Below are 26832 nucleotides of genomic sequence, written 5' to 3'. Positions count from 1 at the left end.
CTTATGTAGGGCACAGAGGTCACACTTTGACACAGAATCCGGTCGCTTTGGGTAATTCGAACTGCAACAAATGAGGATTTGAATTGGATTGGGATTTTTAATGCACAACTAAATCAAGTTCCACGCTGGGCTTTTTATCACCTTGTTGAGGTTTATTCTTCAATAATGACTGGCTGACTGTACATTAAACCACATATTTCATGGTTATACTCACCCTAAGAAAAGCTACAATAAGTGGAATAAGTGGTCAAATAGATTGCCATGGATGACGGCTAATCTCTAGGTGGCACGACTGACCAATCAGCATCGAGCATTACAGAGATCCGCATAGACCAGCACCGTCTTGTCCAGCTACTCATAGTCTTCCAGAAGTTAATCTGATGTTTATCACTGTAATAAACAGATGATACAGTAGCTGGTCTTTATGTTGCATTATACGCTGATCATTTTCAAAAGCAAGAATTGTGCAGTGTTTCTGTACAAAAGTCTCTCCCAACGTAACTGACATCAACATTTATTAGGCTCTGAAAACGAAATCAGCAGGAGAAATTATTTTAAGAGTTTGCCTCAGGGTATATGAGCATATTCTAATGTGTCATACCAAAAAAAACTACACACTCAATGTAACATTAGTTTTAATATCTTAATAGCTTTGTTAAGAGAAAGTGAAGGAGAAAAAAAATCATGGATTAAGAAAAAAATCCAATTAAAATCAACTGATTGGCAGGCTTCTGTACTGTGTTGATGGGAAGGCTGTTATATTTTGCACGATTGGTCTTATTAAGAGCTTTGATGAGAAATCTGCTTATTACTTGCTGATACAGATGAGATGGGCTCCAACTTTATTAGTCTCGCAATAAAATTATAATACAGTCCCTTTGGCTTTATTTGGGCCTTTTTGACATCCAGCTAAAATGATTTCATAAACTAGATCTGATCATTTATAGTGTGCAGAACTTAGGCCTTCTAATTATATACAATTTTAACCATACTTTTGATAAGTGATCTGTCAAGGTTTATAATGTAATAGTGTGTTTAAAAAAAAAAACGGTTTGAATAAATTGCAGCATCCCTGTAAAAGTGGCAAAGCAGTTTAGAACAAGTACAAAACTGCTTATAAAGAAACAGTATAGATTTAATATTTAGTTTGATTGTGTTTGTGTACATCTGTATATGTGTGTCAGAGAACGTGTGTGTGTGTGTGTGTGGAGAAGTTTAGTGATCTTTTCCACTGCCATTTTTCAAGGTGACACGGCTCTGCTCCTTCAGGGCTTTCTTTCCAATTCTTTTTGGGATTGAAATTATGATGAAGTAATTTTTTCCCAGAAAATTGCCTCTGTCACTTGTGGTATCTTTCTGTAAATTTCTCAAGTGTATTTTTCCCCTCTGTCTCTCTCTCTCTCTCTGAAAGCCAATGTCATTCTCTCATCCGACTCATTACAGCGAGGATTTTGTCTGGGATTCGGCATGTTGACATTTGACATGTAGATTTGCAAGGGGAGACAATTATCGGGTGAACTCTGATCTTCATACAAAAAGATCATGTTGAACAGTGTTAGGAAAGAGATTCAAACCTTATGCATGTATATACAGTATATACATATATAAGAAAAAAAGCATCATGTTCTGTAGGCCTATGGTATTCAATCAATTTCCTAGTAAAATGTTCTCTTTTTCAAAAACACCTGCTTGTTTCCAGAGTACAATATAAAGGCATGTGTCATTTGAGAGTTAAGGGGAATCCCTTTGAGAAATAGTGCCCTAATTTTTATTTTCAATGGAAAGTTATCCAATTATATTTAAGTTAACTTCCTAATGGACGATTCAAGGACAAAAGAGTTGCACACATATGCTTTAACCTTAAAACCAGGGAGATCTATCAACTCATTTAATGCTCCTATCTTTAGACCTCAGCCCTGTCTTCTCTCAAAAATAATGACTAACGGTGAGGTGGCCTGACCAACAGTCCAGTTAGTCATTTGTGAGGAAAACTATGTACTTAAGGGAAATAACATCACAATTTAGACTTTCTTGAGCTATTCTATTTGACAGCAGTATGTATAGTGTAGACCAAGGCAAAGCAACAGAAGATAATACACAAGCTTAGCATAACAAACTCTTTCTTAAGCCTTTGTATGCTGCCAAATATGTTTACCTTTACTCCGACTAGTTTTCAGGCACCATATGGCTGCATCTGTCTTTGGATCATTAATTATTTCCTGTAGGTCCGCTGTAAATCTTCATCCATGAAAAAATATAATAATAATTTGAGTGTGAGTCAGAATGATTTTTAATTCTGCTTGTGATTAACTTTTTCAAATAAAAATATTGCAAAATATTGCATGTTGATTTCACAGAGTTTACACGCACACTATAACATATCTATTCCACTTCACAGGTTACAGGTTTTGCAACACTCAGGCTTTTCCTGAATAGCCAGAAAAAGCTTTTTGTTCAACAACAGTGTTGTCACTCCAGGACAGTGCTTTTCAATCTCCAATGGACTGGTCTGGCTTTATTGTTATGCTTGCTTTTTGTCATTACATCACAATTATGAGTTTGTTCATACAGGGGTAATGGAAAATAAAAGGGATGGGGGGGGGGTGGATGTAGGGGGGAATGTAGGTCAGTGGTGATGTGCTCTGGGCATCTAGTCTCTGCCTTTCCCTGGATGATCTGTAGCTCAGTCTCTGTCTCCACCTCCCCCCAAACACACACGGGCAGTGGGCAATTTTACACTCTCCTAGCTATTTGCTGTTTAATCTGATGGCTAGTAGATGAACGTGTTTTATAAAATAATAAAAAATAAAAAATAAAAAAAAGAAGTAGAATTATTGCTTTATTATCCAAATGTAAAGAAATATGAAAGCGCATTATGCAATTAATTTTTTTATTATTATTTTATTTTTACTTTTTGCACCATAAAGAGAAAACTATAATTAATAAAAAAAAATACAAAAATTACTAAAAGTTTTTTTGGATGTTGTTGTTGCAGCTTATATATATATACAGACTGAAAAAGAAGACTGTTACTGCACATTAATCAAACATTGGGTCATTGATAAATATAGTAGCTATATATTATATTATAGCTATATTTGAGGTCCAACAGTTTGCAATTATATATATATTATATTATATAACTCCTTCCCACAAACACATTGGTATACATTGGATAATATATATATTATCCAATGTGTTTGTGGGAAGGAGTCTTTTAAAAGATTTTGTGTCTTTAAAGGTGTTTTGCTCTTTATAGGTAACATTAAAAAAAGTTTGTTTGAAACTAAAATACATAAACTTTAAAAAGTATCAAAAATGTATACTCCGTTATTATCATCCATGCAGTGCAGACAAACTGTGCTACCAATAATAATAACTTCTACTACTAATTGTAAAAGCAATCTATTAAAGGAAGAAAAAAACATAAAAGTTAATAAAATGATAGGTACGAGAAGAAGAATATTTTCTTTAGAAAATGGATAAAAATGTCTGTGCGCGTTGCGCTGGCGTGCGCGCGGACAGCAGTGTCCGTCTCTGCTTAATCCCGCTGAAGACGCTAGAAAGTGGGCGGAGCGGAAAGTGTCGGTCCAATCCGGGCTGCCGTAGCCTGCTGCGCGCTCTCCCGTGCGCTCGAGGAGGCAGTGAAAACCTCCGGTGGGTATATGCGCTCGCAGATGTCATGTGAAACCCCGCATGCTGGCCTTACCGCACAACTGAAGAGTCCGAGCACCGCTTCACGCACCTCTGGAATGGTTTTGCACAGTAGACTCCCGCTTTGACGAGACCAAACTTCACCACCGAGGATTTTGTTTTTTTACTCTGGTTTATGTTTGTTTCTTCATGACTGACGCGTTCGGGAGCGAGTCGCCACCACCATGCGAGGTAGGAATACAACTGTTTGTGACAGCTCATTTGAATAATCAAGTATAGGGTGTTTTTTCATTCTCACCCCACAGTCCCTTTCCCCTCAGTTTGTCCATCATACCTGGCATTTTCTGTTTTGTAAAGTCATAACTACGTCAAGTGATTCATACGCTGTCTATGATACATACATTTGTCAGATTAATGTGTATGTGGATTAAAAAATGTGTGTTTCATTTTCATGGTAGCAGAAAACTCAAAGAGAAATAAACCGCACATCACCGTGTTTATAGAGACTTCATCAGGCAGAGACAACTTTACTTCAACTTCCCTAAAGAGTGGATTTAATTTATGAGCCTATGAAGATTTAGCACTGAGTGTCATACTATGAGTTTTGGTCTTAATTTATGTGCATGTGAGAAATTGCAGCTTCTTTATAGACTGTTACAGATTAGAACATTAGCAGAGTAAACAGTTGCACCAAAACGTACCCATGTTATTTTTATTCATTTAGCTATTTAAGTAATGTGGGTAGTGTTTTAAAGCAGACCACCACGGTGTGGGTAAAGTGAAGTTAGTGTGCGTTCTACTGACCCATTTCCGTCAGTCAGGCGCCGCTGCGCGCTGAAAGCGTCAAAGTGCAGCAGCAATGTCCGCGCGAGTCCAGTGGAGCAGCGCGCGCTTTGCCCATCCCAAATATATGCGCTCTTCTCGGACTCTTTGCAGTTACACCTGTGATAATATGGAATTAACAATAGCAGAAGTATTTGTAGACGTTTTGTTTAAATATGCAAATAGCCTATGTTTTAATAATAAAAGTGTAAAAAAAAAAAAAAAAAGAACGTGGCTTGTATCAGTCAGAACGCTTTAGTTTATGTCGGAGTTCATGTTTTAAAGTGTAACATACTAATGCTCTGTTATATTTGCTATAGAATTATGCTATAAATATGTTTTAATTCCTATTTTAGATTGTGGATGATAATTTGATTTTACAAGCCTTCTAAGTTACATTTAAAAATCTTTAAAATAATTAATGTATACAATTTACAGTTCACGGCCAGGTCTTTATCATGGCATTGCAATTAGATTTTTAGACTAAAAATAAATAAATTAAGATGTTAAACTGTTAATTAAAGTGTGGATTACCGGTATTTAAAAAAAAATTGAATAGACAACTGATTTGTTTCAATTATATATGTATTTATATTGTAAGCAATCTTCTGCAGTTTAGTTTTTTAATAAAGCACACAATGCACACGCATGATATTACACGAACAAAAAAACACACATTCTGATTTTTTTTATATGCCGACTTTTTAGTAGGCTGTCTAATCTGTAAGGGTCTAGGCAGCTGTCTTTTTCGCCTTTTCGTTGGAAAGAAATAAGTTTAATGCACGTGCCTGCATGGGAAACTGAGTTCTCCATCTCTGTGTCACGCCCCCAGAGCACCTCTCTGCTTCTCTTTCTGTGCCCCAGAGGACCGTGTCAGGGAGAATCACATCAGTATCAGGGGCCTCTCACCGAGCCCGACTCTCAGACACTGACATCAGCCTATAGCGCGGGCCTTTTCAAATAACAATCAAACTTCGTAAGAAATGCAATCTACTTAGGGTCTTGCAAAATGTCCAATTATTTTTGAAGTTTGCATAGACATCCTTTTCAGGAACACGGAAGAGAAATATAATTTTTAGATTATAGCCTGCCTGTTTTTTTTTAATGCCATCGACCGGACGGAAGCAATTGCTATTATTTGTTTTAATTAGTTACGGAGTTAATCCGTTTAAAGGTTTTTTAATCCATTATAAATTTAGCTTTTTATATGTACTCTATATTTTGTATGTTTCGCCCGGAAGAGAAACATTTTACTCGATATAATGAGAAAAATAAAATAGCCTAAATCTTTCACGAACTGTTGATTTAGATATGCTAGTAAAATGAAATATAGTGATTAATAATTTCTAGTTAATGGTGGGTGCTAAATACAACACATTCATGTTTATGATTAATGTATGTCTTTGTTGATTCCACTTTTAAGCTGATAATGGACATGCACAACAGAAAGTATTTCTTAAAGGGCCAGTTCACCAAACCAAATAGAAATTTTCATAATTTACTCACGTTTATGTAGTTTCTAATCTAAATGACTTTTTTTACTTTGTTGGTTCACAAAAAGAGATGTTATGACAGTCTTGGTCACCATTCCATTTAATTGCAAAGTATGGACGACTGAGGCTGTTATTCTACCCAACATCATCTTTCATGGAATTATTAAAGTCATATGCTATGATAAAAATTTAGAGGATTTTTACAGGAACTACCCTTTTAAGTGTTGGGAACAGCTATGTTTTTTTTTAAATATTAAATTAATCTATTTTGTTTCAATTTACTGATTGCTATTAAATGTTAATTGTACTAAAATATATTTATAAGAGGTAGAAAATGATACTAAAAGTGTTTTTGTTGACTGACTTCACTAGAGCACTAGTTAGTTTGTTGTTTTTGTGTTACAGGGTGTCAGTTGTGTACACATAGATTGCTCAAAACATTTATCAGGTTGCTTCATTGATCAGAGATGGACTTGCAGTGTCTTCCAAAGCATATATCTGATGGACTGTGGTACCCAATCTAGTAACTCTAGCTCTACATCCGCTCCAAACCTTGTCTTCTCCATTACAGTGCACAGTACTGCTTCAGGGCTGGTGTTAGTTTTCCCACAACTCTGTCACACGCAGATCACGTTCAAACTGCATTCGTACACACACACACACATACACAACATGTCTTGTTTGTTTGACCCCCGTTTTGGTTGTTTCTGGCGTGTATTTACTTCATATATGGCCATAACTTCCACAAATGCATTGCTTTGTCCATGCTCATTTCAGTCCTTGCTGCACCCCTGAAACTCTGAGCCACAGACACAAAGATACGCATGAACTCCCTATGCCAATAGCTTTTAGCATCACATTGGCTTCCAGAGTGAGAGGCCATCTCTCCATCGACCTGCTTGGCATTGCGTGGCTCAGCTCGCAGAAGAGCAGGATCAATATGCATGCTCTGCTCAACCACGAGTTGTATTCAGACTGTAATCTAACATTAACCATGTATGGTGATATTATAGTTGTATAAAGCAGAGGATCCATTTGATAAATCCCATCAGTGTATGTATATATTGCATAACAAAGTGTGTGTGTTTTTTTTTTTTATTCATTTAAAAAAATGTTTTTGTTTTGTTATATTACAGTTCGGCGGCAGATCAATAAACACAGCGTTGTTTGTTTGACTGACACCATACACATGACCATATCCCAGACATGGATTACGCATTGCAAATCTCTAACCAGGCAGTAGGCCAACAATAACTAGGGAAAACTAGCAATAACCAGTCGCTGGTGCTACATCCTGTGTTTTCAATGAATTAAAAAGACAATAAAGTCTTTATATACATATAACCGTGTAACCTAGGTTTATATTGGTACTAATATCATCTGGTCAGTTGGTTGTTGTAGTTGCTGTTTTATTTTTTATTTTTTTTTGCTTTGCTGACTAATGGTTTTTACTTACGTAACCTGTGAAAGATTACACAAAGAAAACCAAGAGATGTAATCCCCTAAAGTGAGGCAGAAACGGAGTTACACAGCCAGCACAAACCTAATCCATTTAGTATGTAGCGTTCTTTATTCTCCACTCAGTTTTATGGGCCTTTACACATTAAATAAAGAATTCTGGATGCAGCCAAATTGTAGATCCTGAGCTTTCCTTCTAGCTGACTACATAACGTTAACCAGATGTCTTGACTTTTATTTCTGAGTGAGTGTGTCGTCTTTTGTCCCCTGTGGTGTTTTTGTGAATGCACCTTTCTTGAGTATCGACTGCGAATGTGTGGACTAGAGTGTGTCATCTGTTTCCTGAGCCCTTGTTTGTGATGGCTGAGTGTGCATGAGAGAGCAGATCTGAGAGAGGCTGAACTGTAAGGCTAAACATGTCCGTTTAATGTTTGCATTTTGCCCTCCCTGCGGTATGGCAGCAGTGGCATTTCTGCATGTTTTCTCTGCTTTGCTGCGCGTCGGATTTATTAGTTCTCTTCGACTGGTCTCACCCTTCGCTAAGTGTTCATTCATTCAGTAATGTGCGCTTTGGAAAGTGGCACCTGGGGCTGTTGATATGGTGCAGGAGGGGAGCTGACATCACTGAAAACCATTCTCCAACATGACAATGATGTTGCATGCTGAATTTACGGTATGAATTTCATGGTCTTTTTTGTCTGTAAGTTTTCTAAAATCATGTTGGTTTTGTCCAAAAGTCAGATTCAGTGTGATGTATAGTGTCCAGAAAATAACTTACGAGGCTTAATAGGCTTACTGTTCCACCTCAGGCACGGAGGAAAGAGAAACTTTGTCTTACGCTTTAGAAAGAATTAAAACACATAGTTATGTAACACTGAAATCGGATCTAGAGTATAGCTTTCTCTCTCTCTCTCTCTCTCTCTTTCTCCTTTTTGGTGTATGGGTCATGTGCCCACTGCTCAGTTTCCACAGTTGCATCAGAAAATACTGACAACAGGGGTCCATAGTAAACATACATTTCACATAAAGCATGCTAACTTGATTATATCTGTTTTAGGAATCCTCTATGAAAATTACTTTAGGAACGGCATTATGAAGAAATGTCGAACAAAAAGGTGCGTATCAGAAGAACTATTTTTGCGAGCTTTTGAAACAGAGGCCCTTAAAAGAGATTTAGATGAAGAGCAAGAATGATCTTAGAGAAAGCTTAAGACAGATAAGGATACTGAGATGGAGTGATCAAGGCAGATGAGCGAGACAGAGAGAGAAAGAGAGAGAGAGAGAGACACTGTGCTCTCAGGTGAAGAGAGGCCTTTAGATTGTGATCAATTTGCTTCTTTCAGAGAGGGGCTCCTGGGGCCACTTTGGGGAAGGACCTCGTTACATGGAATTAAATTGTGGCCTAAGGCGAGCTATTACCATCCCGTCCTGAGAGGAAAGCTGTAAAGAGGCATGCAGAACACACACACACACTATGATATACCAACATTTAGAGAACTGCCATTTTGATGAATATCAGGCCAATTTAAAACTATAAATATAAATCTATATTTAGCTGTTGAAAGCACCAGACGTTTCCTTTCCATACAAATGTTATGTGTTTAAAAAAATTATGTCCCAAAAACAAACCAATAAATATATAAGTAAAGATCCATGTTAAGCCCCTTTCACACTACATGTTGTTCCTGGAAAATTCAAACACATCCCAGGATTGATTCCGGGATCAGTCCCGGGTTTGGGATCTAGTAACATTGCCGGGTTCAGTCCCGTAACGAGCTCTGTGTGAACAAAAGCCAGAACTAATGCCATAAAGGGTGTGTCATAGTGATGTCGCACGTTATCTTTTACCAGGTGTTTTGAAGGCAGATCAACGTTTGCGACGAAAAAACATGTGCAAACTGTAGAGATCAGTTAGCTCCTCACTATCCATGCTAAAGCTGAGATTGTTCACCATCTTAAGTGAAAGTTAACGTGCTTATTGTACATTACACATTACATCCTGATGTCACATGTCATTACGGGACCTTCATGGGTTGTGTGTGAACGCATGTACAGATCCCGGGAAATCACTGGTAGTGTGAATGAACCAAAATCGAGCAATCCGGAAACAATTGCCGGTACACATTACTTGTGTATTATCTGGAATCTCAGAGTGAAAGGGTTTTTTATAAAAAAAAGTATAATAATAATATTCTAATTTGAAAGAGAATATTACTGGTGCTATTTCTGAATAACATCTGTTCATTTCAAAAACAACACAAGAAGCATGAAGATACCCAACTAAATATTTTCACTGTACATGCTTTCTATTGCATTCAATTTGATAACCTCCTTGTCTAAATTTGTTTCTTCAGCATTACAGAGCGTCCATATTTACTTCCTTTGACCAGTCGTGTAGGATTATGTAATTCTGAAGAGGGAAGAGTGAGAGAGGGCACTGTCCAAACACCCAGATATGACACGGTTATGCTACCCTTAGGCTGAGTGACTTACTAACCCACTTTAACAGTTTACACACACAGATACATATACACACACGACCCACTGGGTCACAGTGACAAACTTTGCTCTGCGAAGCCTCTGTGTACTTCAGTATACTGTATCTCATTAGGCATACATTTATATATATATATTTATATATTGTTAGAGACTACTAAAGTATTTTATGTCATGTCTTACTGAGGGCTTATCAGATTAAAAACACTCATTCACTCCAGCTTTGCACACGCAGACATACACACAGTCGGTGAACTGAAGAAAGTTCAAAGGTTGATGAGGTCAGTGAGGCTGTGTTGGTGGAGGGCGGGCAGGTCATGAAGGTCAGACTGATGGAGCACGAGTCCATTGACTTCCACAGTTTCTTAATTCTGTTTCTTTTTGTCTGGGTTCCAGCAATTCAGTTTTGTGAAATCAGCTTTGAGGTAAAACTGTCTTGTTTACTGCAGGGGTTCTTTGCTTTATCTCACTATATTAGTGTATGTGTTTTTCACCTCTTAGGGAGACACAACAGGTGAATAGGCTAAAAACAACATGATATTCCAATAAAATATGAGATAAAGATGAAACTCTGCCAAATTATTATAATTTTTTGAATTACAAATTGTCCCTAAAACATGAAATATTAGTATATGAAATACTAGGAACAGAGTGCTTAAAAATTAAATATGTAAATAAATCTCTTTTTTTTTTTTGTCATGATGTTTGAGAACCTGTGTGGAAAGTTGGTTTCTTGGTTTGTGCATGTTTAATGGAAGCTGACATGACAAAATTATTAAATTTTAAGTACAGTACAAGCACTGCTAATTCAACATTTTGTTAATTTCATGGTGTTACAGAGAGTGTAATTTGTTAAAGAAAACTAAAAATTTGATTTGTAAATGAAAAAACAGCCTCATATTTCTTGACGTCTACAAAGGCTATACACAAGAATATATATATATATTTTTTACCATTCAGCAAATGAGAATGATTTCTGAAGGATCATGTGATGCTGAAGACTGGTGTAATGTAGTAATTACTTTCAATTGTAATAATGTTCTACAATATCACTGTTTTTATTGTATCTTATAAATGCAGCCTTATTGAGGACAAGAGACTTTCAAAAACATGAAATAACTTGAATGATAAAATAGATGGTTTACTTGTATATTTCCCTAATAATTACTCAATAATTATTTGCAATAATGAGCTTCAGTATTGCAGTATACAGTGACTGGTTGAATACACAGCACATGTATTCTATAATGTCAGATATATGTTGTTTTATATTCTTCAGATGTTGGATTTGTGCCAGCGTGTCCCCTTCTGTAGCCTCATTGAGGCGTCCAATCACATCTCAGATCAAAGATGCCCGAGTCTGGCACAGCTGATGACAAGCCAATGGGGAAATGCCTGCAGCCTCATCAACAAATACTTATTCTGCATTAGAGCTAAAATCTGTGGCACATACAGTAGAGAGCACTTTCTAACAAACGTATAGAGATGCACAGACAGCAAATCTAGTGAGGTTAGTATTATATTAGTATGACTGAGATTTTGTTTTGTGTTTTTGCTATTTAATTGTTTAATTAGCTATTTTAGTACATGAAGTTAAACTTTAAAAAATAAATACTTATATATTTTATCTTAGTTCAATGTGTTTTTTATTTCAAGTAAAAAAAATGTTTTTGTGTTTAATTTCTGTTAACTCGCATAACTGTGAGTGGGGTATTTTTGTTAGGTAATATTGCAACCATCTTTTTTGACATATCATAAAAGAGGCTGTCAAAGAGGCATCTGAAGGTCAGAGATAAAATAAGCCTATACGAGCACAGAAAGCACAGTGTTACCGAGAGCAGACTAAAAAAGTCTACAGTGTGATTGGGTGGCACAGATGGCTTCACCAAAATGACCTGAAGTGTACTGCAAAACCCAATTACTATATGTTAGTCTGTAGACAAGGACCCGCAGAGCAAATGCATTGAATGGATCATTAAACAAACCTGGGTTTCAAAACAATATATGCTAATAATTATTATTATTTATATTCTCATGGTTATTTCTTATTATTCTCATGTAGACTTACTAGAACCTAAATGCTGAGGATTTTATGTCAAGGATTATATCAATGAGCTAAGAGACTGTCCGGAAGATTAGTTATGCTTTAGGAGTTTTATACGGATGGAGTGGGTGGTTTGGCTAAACATAGAGAAGCTGGTCTTTTGAAAACTTGAAGACTTTATAGTGCTTTTTAGTTAAAGATAATGCAGGTGGTCAGATACTTGCATCTAAATATTTTAAAGGGCAGAGTGGTGAAAAAGTGGAATAAAAGTGGATTTCCCTGTGGAATTGTCCTAATTATTTCTGTAGCAATACACGGTGGGATCAATGTTGAATCTGAATGCTAATGTTGCTGACAGTGAGTAAGTGCCCAGGGCCTTCATCTCAGAGTCCTTCCCTGAAGGAAATGATGTAAAACATGGATGAACACCACATGCTGTCGCAGGCTGCCCCTATGCCACCACTACCCCTACGGCCACTGTCAATCTGGACAATGTGCCACCTAATGTTGACAAGATGCCATTACACTGACCCTTTCACCCCAGCTCACTCCTAGACCTTCAAAAACACATGCACGTTTGTCCGTAATGGACAATCTCATGCATTTTCAGTGCGATCGCGTCCTCTAATGTTTTTCCGTATGAAAGAAACATAGATTGTCGACATGCTCACAAGTGTGAGTGCTGAAGATAATCTCCCACCTACACGATGTATTAGTATCACTGTTTAGCATATCGAAACAAGGCTTTGGAATATCATTGGGCCTGATGCCAGATGACAAAACAACATCTTATCATATGCATACAGGCAAGATTTACAACAAAGACTTCAAATGGCCTTCCATCTGCAGCCTAAAATTAAAAGACGGTGACATTGTCAGTATATTCACCTGAAGGAATGCTGCAAACAAGGTTTACGGGTATAATTGAGGCAACTGCCAAATATCATCATCATCATCATCTCATCAAGCCAGTGCATATAAAATAGTACCACACATGGGTGGAAATCAGAAGGAAGCTGTTGGTGCGTTACTCTGAAGTTGTATATCCATCACATTTTTAGTGATGATGTTATCATTTAAATGACGAATTACAACATTGTCGCATTTTAAGTTCTGTTGATAAACATCTGTTACCGAGAGCTGCTATCGACACCAAATATTTGTTGTGTTCTCCAGCATGTATGGGTGTGTATGTGATGCGTTATAATAAAGTAAGTTGCAGGGGTGATGATATCCACTTTAATGAAGCTAATTAAAGAACTATTTAGAGAGAGAGGGAACTACTCCTGGGACAGAAAAGAGCTTCATATCATTAGGAATCAATTATACAATCCACGTGTGTCTGTCTGTGTCTGTGTGTGTGTGTGTGTGTGTGTGTGTGTGTGTTTGTGGCTCTTTTTTTCACTCACACTAACTTAAATGACAAGTTAACTAATAAAATATAAATGAATAAATATTACTTAATTTCTTCTGTTGAACATAGAGTAAACATTTAATATTTGAATAACATCTTCTTCGTTAAATGAAAGTGAATTAGAGTCCAGCTCCACAATAACCGTAAAAGCACTAAAATATCACAATAATGCTCTGTATGATTCATACACTACATTTGAAACTGGAGCCATGTAAAATCTTAAAGACAGGTATAAGAGAATATACCCTCGTAAAAAAGTTATATATTTAAAATACATTTACTTAATACTAAGTTAAAATCTATTAACATATTTAATGACATATCACTTGAGACTTACTGATATAAAAATTATAAACCAACTTTATTTGGACTACATTTCTTAATATTAAGCCTACATTTTTTTTAATGATACTATTAAATGTATGTTTGTACCTGAATTATACTTGCAATAGTTTCATTTTAGCAGCACCACTTCCTCACAAAAAAGTGCATTAAGTACAAGAAATAGTTGTTCCAATTTAACAAATGTTAAATATACCAGGTTAGTATACCAACAGTAGGGTATTTTTATAAAGCACATTTAATGGTATTTGTAGTATCCTTAGCATGAAATAAATGTATTTCAAAAACATTTTAGTATATAAATTTTTTTCCACTTCATTTTATTTTTATATTTTCCACTTAAACCCAATATGGGGCCGCTGCTAGATTACTGTCATGTTACTTGACAACCACTTGCTTTTCCAACACAAGATAGCTAAGAAACTTGTGTTTTGTGCATGACCTACACGTACTGTATCTCAAAAGAGCTGATTAATGGCAATTAACTGATCATTAATTCAATGCATCCCATATGGACTACATTTATGCTACTCTTATAGTACTTTTATGTCATTTCCCATATATGTATATAAACCTTCATTTTTCGGGTAAACTACTCCTTAAATCACACACTCTCATATTTATGTGTTTAGTTTCCTCTCAGTTAACTTGTGTGCAGTGAAACTGTGAGGCTAGCATGTGCAGTATTCCGCAGCTCCTGTCTGTCCTCGGCTAAGCCTGCAGGGCTGAGCTCCTCTTAACCATGGAATCGCCAGCACTGCACTCCCTCTCTTACGTAACCCTCTGATAGGCCTAACCTTTATGCGTAACAGCGGACAGGAGCAGGGAGGCTGCGAGAACAACCCCATGCTCATTTTTGTGCAATAATAGCATCGTTTATGAATGTATAACGTGCACGCTCATTTTTATTCCTTGGTTCTGATGCTTTTTGACAGATGCAAAATGCACATGTCTTGGTGTAGTTACACAGAAAACAAATTTGCAAATCTCTAATGGTTTTAGCAACACTAAGATGTTAAAAATCTATAGAGGTAGTTAAATCCGACGCTAACATCCCTCTAGGTTTTTCTATTTACATATTTCATCTCATCCTTTTAGGTTTTTAATCCCTTAAGGAAGTCAAATCAGTATAGGTGCCACAATGACAAATGTGCAGCGTCGTTGTATTGGTAGGGCTGGCGATGACATCATGTCCTGTTTGGAATGTCATGGTGGTGTGGATGATTGCTCTGACAGGCAGACTATACAGGCCTCCTACCCAAAAACCCAGGGAGACTGTGGTCGTCCTGGCAACAGTGACACGGACACGGACGTCTCCTTATTTCATATGACAGGTCTACACACACAGGCCCTGCGGCCATTCTCACACAAACAGACACGTCCAATATATTCATTCAGACCCAAACACACTAATACTTAACCCACAAACCATTTATTAAACACATGTGAACTGAATATATTTCTCAACTTCTGTAATGCATTTGCCGATTAAAATTTTGATTTGAGAGCAGTAACTAAACTAAATCTAACACGACATAAACACACGCAGCATGGCATATTTTATCGGTGGTCAATACTGCTGTGGCCTAGGGATCCAGCGCCCTGCTTTTAGAGGACTATAAATAACTAGTGCCGTTTAAGGTTAAAAGAGTTATTACCAACACTGTTTTTTATATGAACGTGTTCAGTTTTCTATGCTCATTTGACCCAGTTTGGCTATGGCTCTGGTCAAAGTGGGTCACGAGAGGAACCGGTCCAGTGTTCGGAGTTGTGTTTTTACCACACAAAAAGCCTGAACATTTAAGTACAATAGCATTTTACACTCCTGAAAACACCATTCTGAATTATTTGGCCTTAAAAGAAAGGACAGGGTGTGCTAGTTTTTCTGTTTGAATAACTATTTTCACATGTTGTACTGCGTCCCCGCAGAACATAATATTAATGTCTCAAGATGAAATGCAGTGATTGCAGAATAATTAATTGTTCTGAGGAGCCCTACAAGTGTTCATAATTCATCCTAATGAAGTAAAATGAAAACGCTCAGGAGCATTCATAAGTTACTGTTAAGCAGAATGTTTCAGTTTTGATGCATAACAGGTAAATGCAACTATCCCACATTAGAATATTTTTGTGACATGCTGTCAGTAACCACATCCATCTATCTATCTTTAAAAATAGTACATTTAGTCATTTATCCAAAGTGACTTACAAATGAGAACAATAGAAGCAATCAAAACCAACAAAAGAGCAATAATATGCAAGTGCTACGACAAATCTCATTTAGCCTAACGTAAATGTAAAGCTAGGAAATCAATTTGCCAAAAAGACACTGAAATGTATTTTAAAATATAATATTTATTGAGTTATTTTTTGTATGTGTTTTATCATTTCCCACCATATAACCTATCCCGTTAGAACACTAAAATGTTCTTTCCAGATTTTTTCTCCTTTGAAAAATTTTAGCTACAATGTCGAGTGTAGAACGTCACCTGACCAAACTCGGAAAACAAGTCTCATTGCTTCCGCTTGTCAGAAAACGTATTAACAGACATATTAAATAACAGCAATATCTATGGACTTTTAAGGTAATCAGTTAAACTAGCAAGCTTTTTTTTTATTGCTGATGGTGTATTACATTTTTATATGTACATGTCAGTGAAAAGAATTAAAAAAAAAAAAAAAACTTTAAGATATCAATCTTTACATGTGATTGACATTGGTTATGATAATTTTTGTATCTACTTTGAAGGCATCTTGAGTAAAACAGCTTTATATTTAACTAAGCATATGCAAAACACTTGAACAGATGTACTGACATTTTATCCTACCCGTCAGATTTTCCTACCACGGTTTACTGCGCATGCGCACATCAATATTGAGTCCTTTTTCTTGTGCTGTGCAATACTATTTAATGTTTCTGCATTACTGTAAGGGTAGGTTAAGTGTTGAAGTAGGTGTAGATGATAATACACAATCTAATAGGTAGAAAAAAATTATTGTTGGTTTACTGTAGCTGTATCCCTTCTAGTTACAACCGCGAATGTAACACATAATTACTGTATTTCATTACTGTAAGGGTAGGTTTAGGGTTGTAGTAGATGTAGACATTAATAAACGACAATTTTACAGTAGCATTTTTCATGTAGAATTGTACTACCCACTGTTTTAATGGGAGGTAGCAAAATCTGACAGGGTAGGACAAATCGACAGAACACCGGAAGCGATGAGACTATTTAACAGAATATAGTCTGTTGCGCATAAACCCTGTTGCCACTCCTGCTTCACACTTCAAACAGAGAAGTCGATTCAAGGTGACATTGTCATGGGAATGACCTTGCTTGTGGTCCCTGTAGCTGAGGGTAATTGAGGGCAAACACCCACCCTCATAACCACCAAGTCTACAGACACTGTGGCTTAAGTCTAGTGTCTTAGACAGAGACAGGAAGAGCTACAGCCCAGACCAGCCACGGCTTAACCAAGCACTAGTTAATGTATATGTGTGTGTGTGTGTTAATCCCATTATATTACCCACAGTGTGTGTTTATGTTTATGTGTGTACATTTCATTTTTCATATATTAATAAATGTTGCACAAGTTTCACAAAAGCAAATATTCACATATTATTCATAAATCATGTGTTGCATATTCACAGTATGAATACAAGATACATACTGGTCAGCGTATAATATATACTCTGGTCAGCCTGTCTATTCTCACAGTCAAGATTAGCAGCGCACACACATAACTAGAGATGCACTCACACTTTCAAACCTCTGAGCTTCACACTGTGGTCTCGAGTCAGGTGTGTGTTTGCGTCTACGGTGCTTCTGTCTGAAAATGAAGACAGATGTTGTAGGTAAGAGGACATTTCTGGTTTAAAGGGGTCTTTAAAGGGTGTTTTGCAGTTAAAATATCACTTCACATTCAAGCAAGTACAATATAATTTCATGTAGCTCTTTTATGAAGAACTGCTGTTCATATATATACATATTTATACATATACTTAACCGTTTTGATCTGGAATCATAGCTCAAATTCGTATTTTGTATGTTTAATTGATTTAATGTGAAGCATGAATGCGTATAAACTAATATTGCAGTTAGATCATGAAACTCATGATTGACATTATATGACTTTATTAATATTGTGGTCAGTTTTGTATGGAACTCACTCTGCTCAGTTCTTCTGTTATTAAACTACAGTATACTGGAATTTCTTCTGAGACTGCTGTTGCATTTGTATTTGTTTTATTAGCGAGCTGCTTAGAATAACTGCATGTTCTTTTGGTCCTAAAGAAAACAAACTCTATATGCAAATGTACAATAAAATTACCCATAACAGTAAGAAATATAGCATTTGTTCTTTTTTGCACATTTTTATGCCATTATAGGCAGATGTGAATTTGCGTTTGAGTGAGGAAAGATTAATTGAGAATTGCTGCATCAGATAAGCCAGTTGAGAGCAGGGGAACAAGCATGTGTAGAAATAATTTAGGATTAGATTGGGTGGCTAATCTCTTTATTGTGAGTATGCCGTCTCAGCAGGGAGATGGGTTTCTCTCTGTCTTCCTCTCCCTTACTCTCTCTCTCTCTCTCTCTCTCAAAGGTTTTCCGTCTCCTTTTCTCATTTCTTTTACATTTCCTAGTGACACGTGCAAGAGAAGGGAAGCTGAAGTTGGAGCTGAGCCTCATGGACACGTATTTGTGTTTGGTTCCTCATTAAACAACTTACCATATTCTGGTTATGTAATTCAGTATGTAGCTTGCTTTTGCCTTTGCCTTGTACGTGTGCAAGGTTATTTTCATCAAGGAAATCTCTCAAGCATTATGCTTCAAATGGATAATGGAAAAAGAAAATTTTGACAAAAGCACAGATGAGAACCCATTTTGGTGAACCTGAGAGAAATGCATCAAGGGGTTTGGACCTTGACTCACATCTCTCGGCTGGTCTAATGTTTCTCTTGCTGTCTTGAAAGAACCGCACATTACAAAATGTCAAAGTGTCTTGATACAAATTTAAAGGGTACATCACGATCCACTCTAAAAGTGACATCACTCTTAGAGTCAAGGTAGCCATTGTGTCACCCGAGAGATCCCTGATGTGTATCCCACTGTCAGCATCAGGCAAATAAAGTCTAATGGTTACATAACTGTATTTTTGTTCATTTCTGTCTGTTTTCAGCCCAAATTGAAGTCATACCATGCAAAATCTGTGGAGACAAGTCATCAGGCATCCACTATGGAGTCATCACATGTGAAGGATGTAAGGTCAGTGAAAGATGTGCCATTTATTCAGTGCATTTTGTAAGTCATCATCCAGGTGTTCCATCCATTCATGGACTTTAACACTTTAAAAATAATTAATACTTTGTTTTGGAGGAAAGCTATTTAAGCATTCTTAAAACAGATAAAGTTATCTAATGCAGTTTAACTGTTCAATATTATGACTTGATTTTAGAGAATGAATGATTAACGATGACAGAATATATTAACATTATTTTTTCATTTACAATAATAATAATAATTCATTTCATTTATGGGCGCTTTTCAAATCACTCAATAACACATTATATACATAAATGATACTAAATGAAAAAAAAAACAATGCACAATACACAAAACTTTATCAATCAAAATAAGATAATCTTAATTTAGACTAGAACTATTATAAATTACTGTTTTCATTCTTGGAATGTGGTTAATTCTCAGAAAAAAGTACAAAGCTGTCAGCAGTACCCTAAGGTAAAAAAGCCAAAAGGTACATATTTGTACCTGATTTAGTCCTAAATGGTACATTTTTACATTAATTAGGTACCTTAGAGGTATAAATTAGTACTTATTACATACTTATAAATTACATACATAAGTACCTTAAATATACAAATTAGTACATTTGATATAGTGCCACCCCAGTGACACTTCAGTTTTGTATTGACAGATTTTTCTGCATGTTACATATCTAAATTTCTGTTGTTGTGTCCACTGTAGGGTTTCTTCAGGCGCAGTCAACAGAACAACGCGTCCTACTCCTGTCCCCGTCAGCGCAACTGCCTGATCGACCGAACAAACCGCAACCGCTGCCAGCACTGTCGGCTCCAAAAGTGCCTGGCTCTGGGCATGTCCCGGGATGGTAAGAGATATCATATTCTTTCTTACAAACTAACAAACTAACCAATCAGCTGCTTTTCGACAAGCTGGATTGATCTTATTGATCGCTTTAAACATGCACTAATATCATGCATTTTCTTTCACCCATCCCCATATCAGCTGTTAAGTTTGGCCGCATGTCCAAGAAGCAGAGGGACTCTTTGTACGCAGAGGTTCAGAAACACCAGCAGAGGCTGCAGGAGCAGCGGCAGCAACAGACGGGCGAAGCGGAGGCCCTCGCCCGTGTTTACTCCTCCAGCCTCACCAACGGCCTCAGCACCCTCAACCATGAGATTGGGGGGACATACGCCAACGGTCACGTCATAGACATGCCCAAGGGTCAGCCCAACGGTGCTCCCGGTGGCTACTACGGCATGGACTCCACACAGGCCAGCCCGGATCAGTCAGGACTGGACATGACTGGAATGAAGCAGATCAAACAGGAACCCATTTACGATCTCACCCCTGTTCCCAACCTTTTCACCTATGGCTCCTATCAAGACAGCCAACTAGCACCAGGAGTGTCTATGGGGGAATTAGGTACGGAATTAAGTTCATGGGTGTATATGAAAATGCTTTCAAGCAAACATACTTACCTTGGTTGCAAGAAACAGTAGTCCTATATTCTGATTTTCTCTTTACCAGACCGAATTGCACAGAACATCATAAAGTCCCATCTGGAGACGTGTCAGTACACAGCGGAGGAGCTCCAGCAGCTAGCCTGGCAGACGCACTCCTATGAAGAGGTCAAGATGTACCAAAGCAAGGTGCGAGGTCACTCCCTTAATGAGCAAAGAGCTCAGTTTAAATCCTTATTAAACACTTCCTCTGTCCCTGAATCTCACTCACAACACCAAGTCATGTATTCATTTACATGCTTTTACACCTGCTGCTGACTTTCTCATCTCTCACCCTTTAACTCCGTACTTCGTTCCCTCTTTATAGTCAGATTGAACGCTTGAGATCAGAGTTCATTAGAGTAGCTCAGCCCCCTGGAGCTGATCCTATCCAGCTTTCGCACTGATACGGAGAAAAAGAGAAAGCAAGAGAGCTAACGGATTTAGCTAACGAACACTCAAAGCACAATAGGGGAGGGTGCCAGACGTACTACAAGCCCTCTTCATTTCCCTGTGTCAAATGGATTATGGGTAATTACCGAGAAGCCCTTTGAAATAGTGCCTATGAAGATTCGCTATACAGGGAGAGAATTGCAGAGCTCACAAAAGCAATTTGCTGATATCACATTTTCAGTATTCTGTGTGCTCTGAAAGGATATTTCATAAATGGGAAACTACAAATTCTGCCTTTTTTCTCCTGATTTTTCATGAGTACTGGAAATTAAAATCATTACTTTTTAAAAGTCAATTAAAGAGTCAGAGTGTACTCTCCAGAAAAGATAGGTCTACATTAATTCAGGGAAAATATATTAAAAAAATTTATTCAGCAGAGTTGCATTAAATTGATCAAAAGTCATAGTGAAGACAAAAAAAAACCTATTAAATAAAGTATCAAAGGTTTAGATTTCATTGATACACTGATAATAATAATAATAATAGAATAATAGAATAATAGAATGATTCCTGAAGGATCAGAAATCTACTGAAATCTAAAAAATCTACTGGCTACTGAAAATCTATTTTTCAATTGCAGGAATAAATTACATTTCAAAATATATTTTTAAAAAGTTCATGTTGTTATAAATTGTAATTATATTTTACAATATTACTGTTTTACTGTTTTTTTTTTTTTATCAAATAAACGCAGCCTTGGTGAGAATAGAAGAAGCAATACGTCCTGACTTCAAACTTTTGATCCCTAGTGATATTTGTGATTTCTTTAAATATTTTTGGATGTGATTAGACAATAACAATGATCAACAATTATAATAATCCAAATATTTTCAATGCATCAAAAAAAAAAAAAAGCATGCAAGAATTTATCCTGAACACGTCACAGTTTATGCCTGAGGCTTATGTGTGTGTGTGTGTGTTTCAGACACGGGACGTGCTGTGGCAGCAGTGTGCTATACAGATAACTCATGCCATTCAGTATGTGGTAGAGTTTGCAAAGCGCATCACTGGCTTCATGGAGCTTTGCCAGAATGACCAGATATTACTACTCAAATCAGGTGAGGAACAGCCTCTGCCAAAACTCGTTTGTGGATCCACACTACGAAACAGAATGACCAAGTGTACATATACCCACCATATTGCTACTGATTACGATTGGCTTGCTTAACACTTTCCTCACATTCTCAGGTTGTCTGGAAGTAGTGCTGGTCAGAATGTGCCGGGCATTCAACCCTCTCAACAACACGGTTCTGTTTGAGGGGAAATACGGAGGCATGCAGATATTTAAAACTTTAGGTACAACTACTTCCTATTGTCTCATTTATATTATATTTTCTGCATCATTTCCAAAATGTACATTAAATAAAAATAGTTGAACATCATGTTAAAGGGTTAATTCACCCAAAAATTAAAATTCTGTCATTAATTACTCACCCTCACGTAGTTCCAAACCAGTTAGACTTTTGTTCTTCTTCAGAACACAAATTAAGATATTTTTGATGAACTCCAAGAGCTTTCTGACCCTCCATAGACAGCAACGCAAATGACACGATAAAGTAGTTATTTTTGTTTTCTTTGGGCACAAAAATAATTTTAGTAGCTTCAGAAAATTAACATAAGGTTAAACTACTAGTGTCACATTGACTATTTTAATGATGTCCTTACTACCTTTCTGGGCCTTGAACATGGTAGTGTGGGTGAATAATTAATTACAGAATTATTCTTTTTGGATGAACTAACCTTTCAATAAAACTGCTTTAATTGTAAATTATTAGTGATCATTTAAGCATGCAATCTCATATACTGTATTTACCTCCTGCAGGCTGTGATGACCTGGTCACTGCAGTGTTTGACTTTGCCAAGAGTCTGTGTTCACTGCAGTTAACAGAAGAGGAGATCGCCCTGTTTTCTGCTGCGGTCCTCATTTCTACAGGTCAGGTCTCAGTTTCTTAGATAGAACATAAAGCTGTGTTCATAGAGTTTTAATGTGGCCAGATCAACATTTATTATCTTTATTTCATGAAACTATAGTATGAGTCCTACACATAATAGCAGATTTCTCAGCTTTCCTGCAGTGTTTTCATACCAGCAGATATTAAAAGAGGATTCTCTTGCATTTCTAGACCGGCCGTGGTTAATGGAGCCCAGGAAAGTGCAGAAGCTACAAGAGAAAATCTACTTTGCCCTGCAGCACATCATGCAAAAGAACCATCTGGACGAGGACGCACTGGCCAAGGTAGGACATCTCAAGTGACCGTGACACAGTTCAGACAGGGACTGATCACATGACTGATGTAACTCAAATAGATTGCCGTTTTATCATGTGCCCCTTATTCCTCTGTCCCCCGTTCTGCAGCTGATTAGCCGGATCCCCACGCTGTCGGCTCTGTGCACTCTCCACACAGAGGAGCTTCAGGCCTTCCAGCAGCTCCACCCAGAGACGGTTAACATGCTGTTCCCCCCCCTCTATAAGGAGCTTTTCAATCCCGATGCTGCTGGCATCATGCCCAAGTGACCGCACACGTTCACATGCACACTTTGCAAAGTCTTTCATTCAGCAAGCGGAGGTGTTGCGGAGGATGTCGCAGCATCTGCAGAATTTGCAGCCACAACAAAAATGAAACTCTAGGAATGTCCTGCGCTTCAAAAATCCAATTCAATTTCACCGGTACAGTCATAAGAATGTATATATGCGCCGGCAGCAAAAGGCGCCTTCCATTTGACCAGAAATGTACAGACTTTAAGACGATTTAAGCGGTCTTTAAATTGGGTAAGTTAATTTGTTTGACTTTTCTCGCTGTCGCTTTTTTTTTTTTTTTTACTAAATATTGTTGAGAATAATGAGAAGGTGGGAAGTGCATTCAAAAATGATAATGTAGTCTTTCTCTAGATACAAAGCGGTATTCCAGTATTAAATCTTTTTCTGTTAGTCATAATTTAAAAACAACAGTGGTCTATAAGGCCCATACCTTGTGTATGTAATTTTTTGTATATGTTTTGTAGTTTTACCTGTACAGAATATGTGAAGTTGAAACTGGTACAAGGTTAACGGGGGACTAACTTGGTTTGGCCATGTTTAAAAGCCTTGTCTGGGCTATGTAGATATGTATAAACGGCACCACAGCAATAATCCTACAACTGAGGATTTTTGAAGTGGAAAAATAATTGATAATGGATACTTTTCCATACAAAAGTATAGAGATATATATTTTGAAAAAAAAAATGTATGGCCAATTACCATCCTGTCATTCATAGCTGCAATAACTGTTTCTGGAACTGCTGAAACACAATCCGGTCAAATGTGACTTTATGGAAAACCCTCAGAACTGCTTCGAATCTATTATCCTGTTTGCTCTAAATGCTCCAAAATGCTGTTTTTACTGCCACACTGCCAAAACTAATATAGCACTATTGTAGCTGAGCTGGGTCTGTGATATTCTTAACCTTATGCTAAATGTAAAGCACAATGCATAGGCAATGCATAGTTCAAGAAAAAAAATCAGTCAATACTAAAAATCATGTTTTTCAAAGAAAACAGTCATGGACTTTAAGCGATCAATTGGAACACTGACTTATTAAAAAAAAAAAACAATAATATATATATATATATATATATATATATATATATATATATATATATATATATATATATATATATATATATATATTTTTTTTTTTTTTTTTTTATTTATTTTTTTTTTTTAATCATGATTTGGAACTAATCCTGAAAGATCAAAATCAAATCGGAATTCCTATCAATTAAGATTTTCGTGTTCTTATTTATGTATTTATTATTTTATTTATTTATTATACTTTTTCAACACAAAGTGCAAGATTTAGAAATAAAAAAAGAAATATTGTTCTGATTAGGTGATTGTTTTGGATATTACCTGGTTATGAAACAATTTTACCTAAGCAGATTTAAACACGACATTCTTAGACACTCACTCTCTGAAGTTCCCTGGAACTCAATATTGCTGAGCATCCTTAACTTGCTGTAATCCACTGTTTGTAAAATCGTAATGCAAGTGGGAAATGACAATCATCTTGACTTTTCATATTGCGGTATAAAACAACAAAATGCAGCTACTGTAAGAAGACTAGCAGTTCTACAAGGGCAGTTTGGGTTTGGTAAATCTTGTAAAGTACCACCAGGTGGAGATACTGAGAGCGCTTTCCCCTCTTCTCTTGACCTGTACTCACAGGATGTAAAGCCATATGTCAGAAGGAAAGAACACAAACACACAAGCTAGGAGTTGAAATGCGGTTACATCGATCAGAGAATTTTTAGTACGTCTTGATGCATTTATATTGTCAAATGCACTTGAAAGCACTTAACAATGGATTATTAACTACAGATGGTATTGGTATTTAATACATGCACAAATGTAGTCTGCTGAGAAGCAATCATACCACCTGTTCAAGTCCTACTGAACCAAACGCTCTCAGCCCAATTTTAGGGAATGTTTCCAATTCCGTCAGTGTCAGTTTCCTGTTCAAGACAATCATTTCTGGGTGCAATTTTTTCCTCGCACCCATCTCAGGGACTTCTCTTTTAATGTTTTCAATAGAAAGAGAGTACTATTTTAAAAAAATATGGACATTTTTAGGGAATAAAATACAATCACAGCGGTTTCTTCACATACAAAACCAACCCAGACAAGGCTTTGGTGTGTGTGTGTGTGTGTGTGTGTAAAGCGTATACCCATCATTGAGAGGTGAAACAAGCTCGACTGCATGGCTTGTTGCAATCCCAGCAAACAGCTCTCTCTCTTTCTGTAAATATCATTGCGCAGCAGTGTACTAGCAACAGTGCCTGTGCTCCAAATTAAAACATTGTAATTATTAAGCATCTCCTGAAACGAAATGGATTTTATGTAAGTTAGATTATTTATACAGGGCATGAATAAGCTGCTCTCTATCTATTTCTATGCTCATTACAGAAAATGGATTCAGTCAGAAATCATTTTAAACTTATGATGAAGGCTTTTTTTTTGTATTAGACTGTGAATTGGGGGCGAGAGGAATTTGTATCTATATGAGAGGTTCAACACTGTTAGGTACTGTAGCAATAACTGGAAGCATTTACTACAGTCATTTTGCATTCTAAGAATATTTTAATTTTATTATAATTCTATTATTATTAGCCTATTGTTCAGTTATTCTTGCATGCCGGTTCATAATAATGAAACCTTTGGGCTTTTGTGTTTTTTTATGTGTTGCTGATAAAGGGTGGGTAATGGGGAGGGGGTGGAGTTGGGCTTGGGTTCGTTTTATTCTGAATGTTTTTGGGTTTGTGTTGACGGAACACAACAACACACCCTGTTCATTCTGTTTGCGCGCACAGACATAAGCACAAAGTATTTATTACGGTGTAGGAATACAATAACACATGGGCATTGAAGGTCAGAACATACTTTACGCAAGTGCGTGAACGCGGACGCAAGCTTGTTGCGCACACCTGTGCTTTGCATTCGAGCCGTTATGGCGGGAATTTTTCTCTGAGGACAAATTCTGTTATGTGGGACAGATAGTTAAAGGCTGTTTATAACAACTTACCCGAATTACCTAATAACATCTGGGTTTCTGTCAGAGACATCTGAATGTAACTTTATTGCCCTCGTGAGGTTTGTTATCGACGCTAAACAAACGCAAGAGTTCACGTTGGCAGTGCGTCGATTAAGTGCTTGCGTCTGCGCATGCGTACCTTCCGAGTATGTTTCGACCATTACAAATGTGACCCTGGGCAACGAAACCAGCCATAAGGGTAATTTTATTTTTTAATTGAGATTTATACGTCATCTGGGTTAAAGACGAATAAATATGCTTTCCATTTATGTATGGTTTGTTAGGATATATAGGAGAAGATTTGGCCGAGATACAACTATCTGAA

The 26832-nt window shown here is 36.9% G+C and overlaps 1 protein-coding gene across 1 annotated transcript; it reads left to right on the top strand.

Moving 5' to 3' along the window:
* The first annotated feature begins 3649 nt into the window (after positions 1–3649).
* On the top strand, positions 3650–24505 carry rorb (RAR-related orphan receptor B). Its single transcript, XM_026212596.1, has 10 exons — positions 3650–3885; positions 18905–18990; positions 19711–19852; positions 19990–20409; positions 20515–20636; positions 21865–21997; positions 22128–22235; positions 22762–22872; positions 23063–23175; positions 23296–24505. Exons 1-10 carry the CDS (start codon positions 3879–3881, stop codon positions 23452–23454), a joined length of 1401 nt encoding a protein of 466 aa, XP_026068381.1. The 5' UTR covers positions 3650–3878; the 3' UTR covers positions 23455–24505.
* The last annotated feature ends 2327 nt before the right edge of the window (positions 24506–26832 follow it).

The sequence above is a fragment of the Carassius auratus genome, chromosome 30, assembly GCF_003368295.1.
Source record: "Carassius auratus strain Wakin chromosome 30, ASM336829v1, whole genome shotgun sequence".
Lineage (NCBI taxonomy): Eukaryota > Metazoa > Chordata > Actinopteri > Cypriniformes > Cyprinidae > Carassius > Carassius auratus.
Note: the sequence above shows the minus strand (reverse complement) of the source record. Positions and strands in the feature narration are given on the sequence as shown.

Excerpts from the sequence above, each read along its gene's own strand:
- rorb (XM_026212596.1), top strand. Across the intron at positions 19,853-19,989 it reads TCTGGGCATGTCCCGGGATG|CTGTTAAGTTTGGCCGCATG; the intron begins GTAAGAGATATC and ends TCCCCATATCAG. Across the intron at positions 23,176-23,295 it reads ACGAGGACGCACTGGCCAAG|CTGATTAGCCGGATCCCCAC; the intron begins GTAGGACATCTC and ends CCCGTTCTGCAG.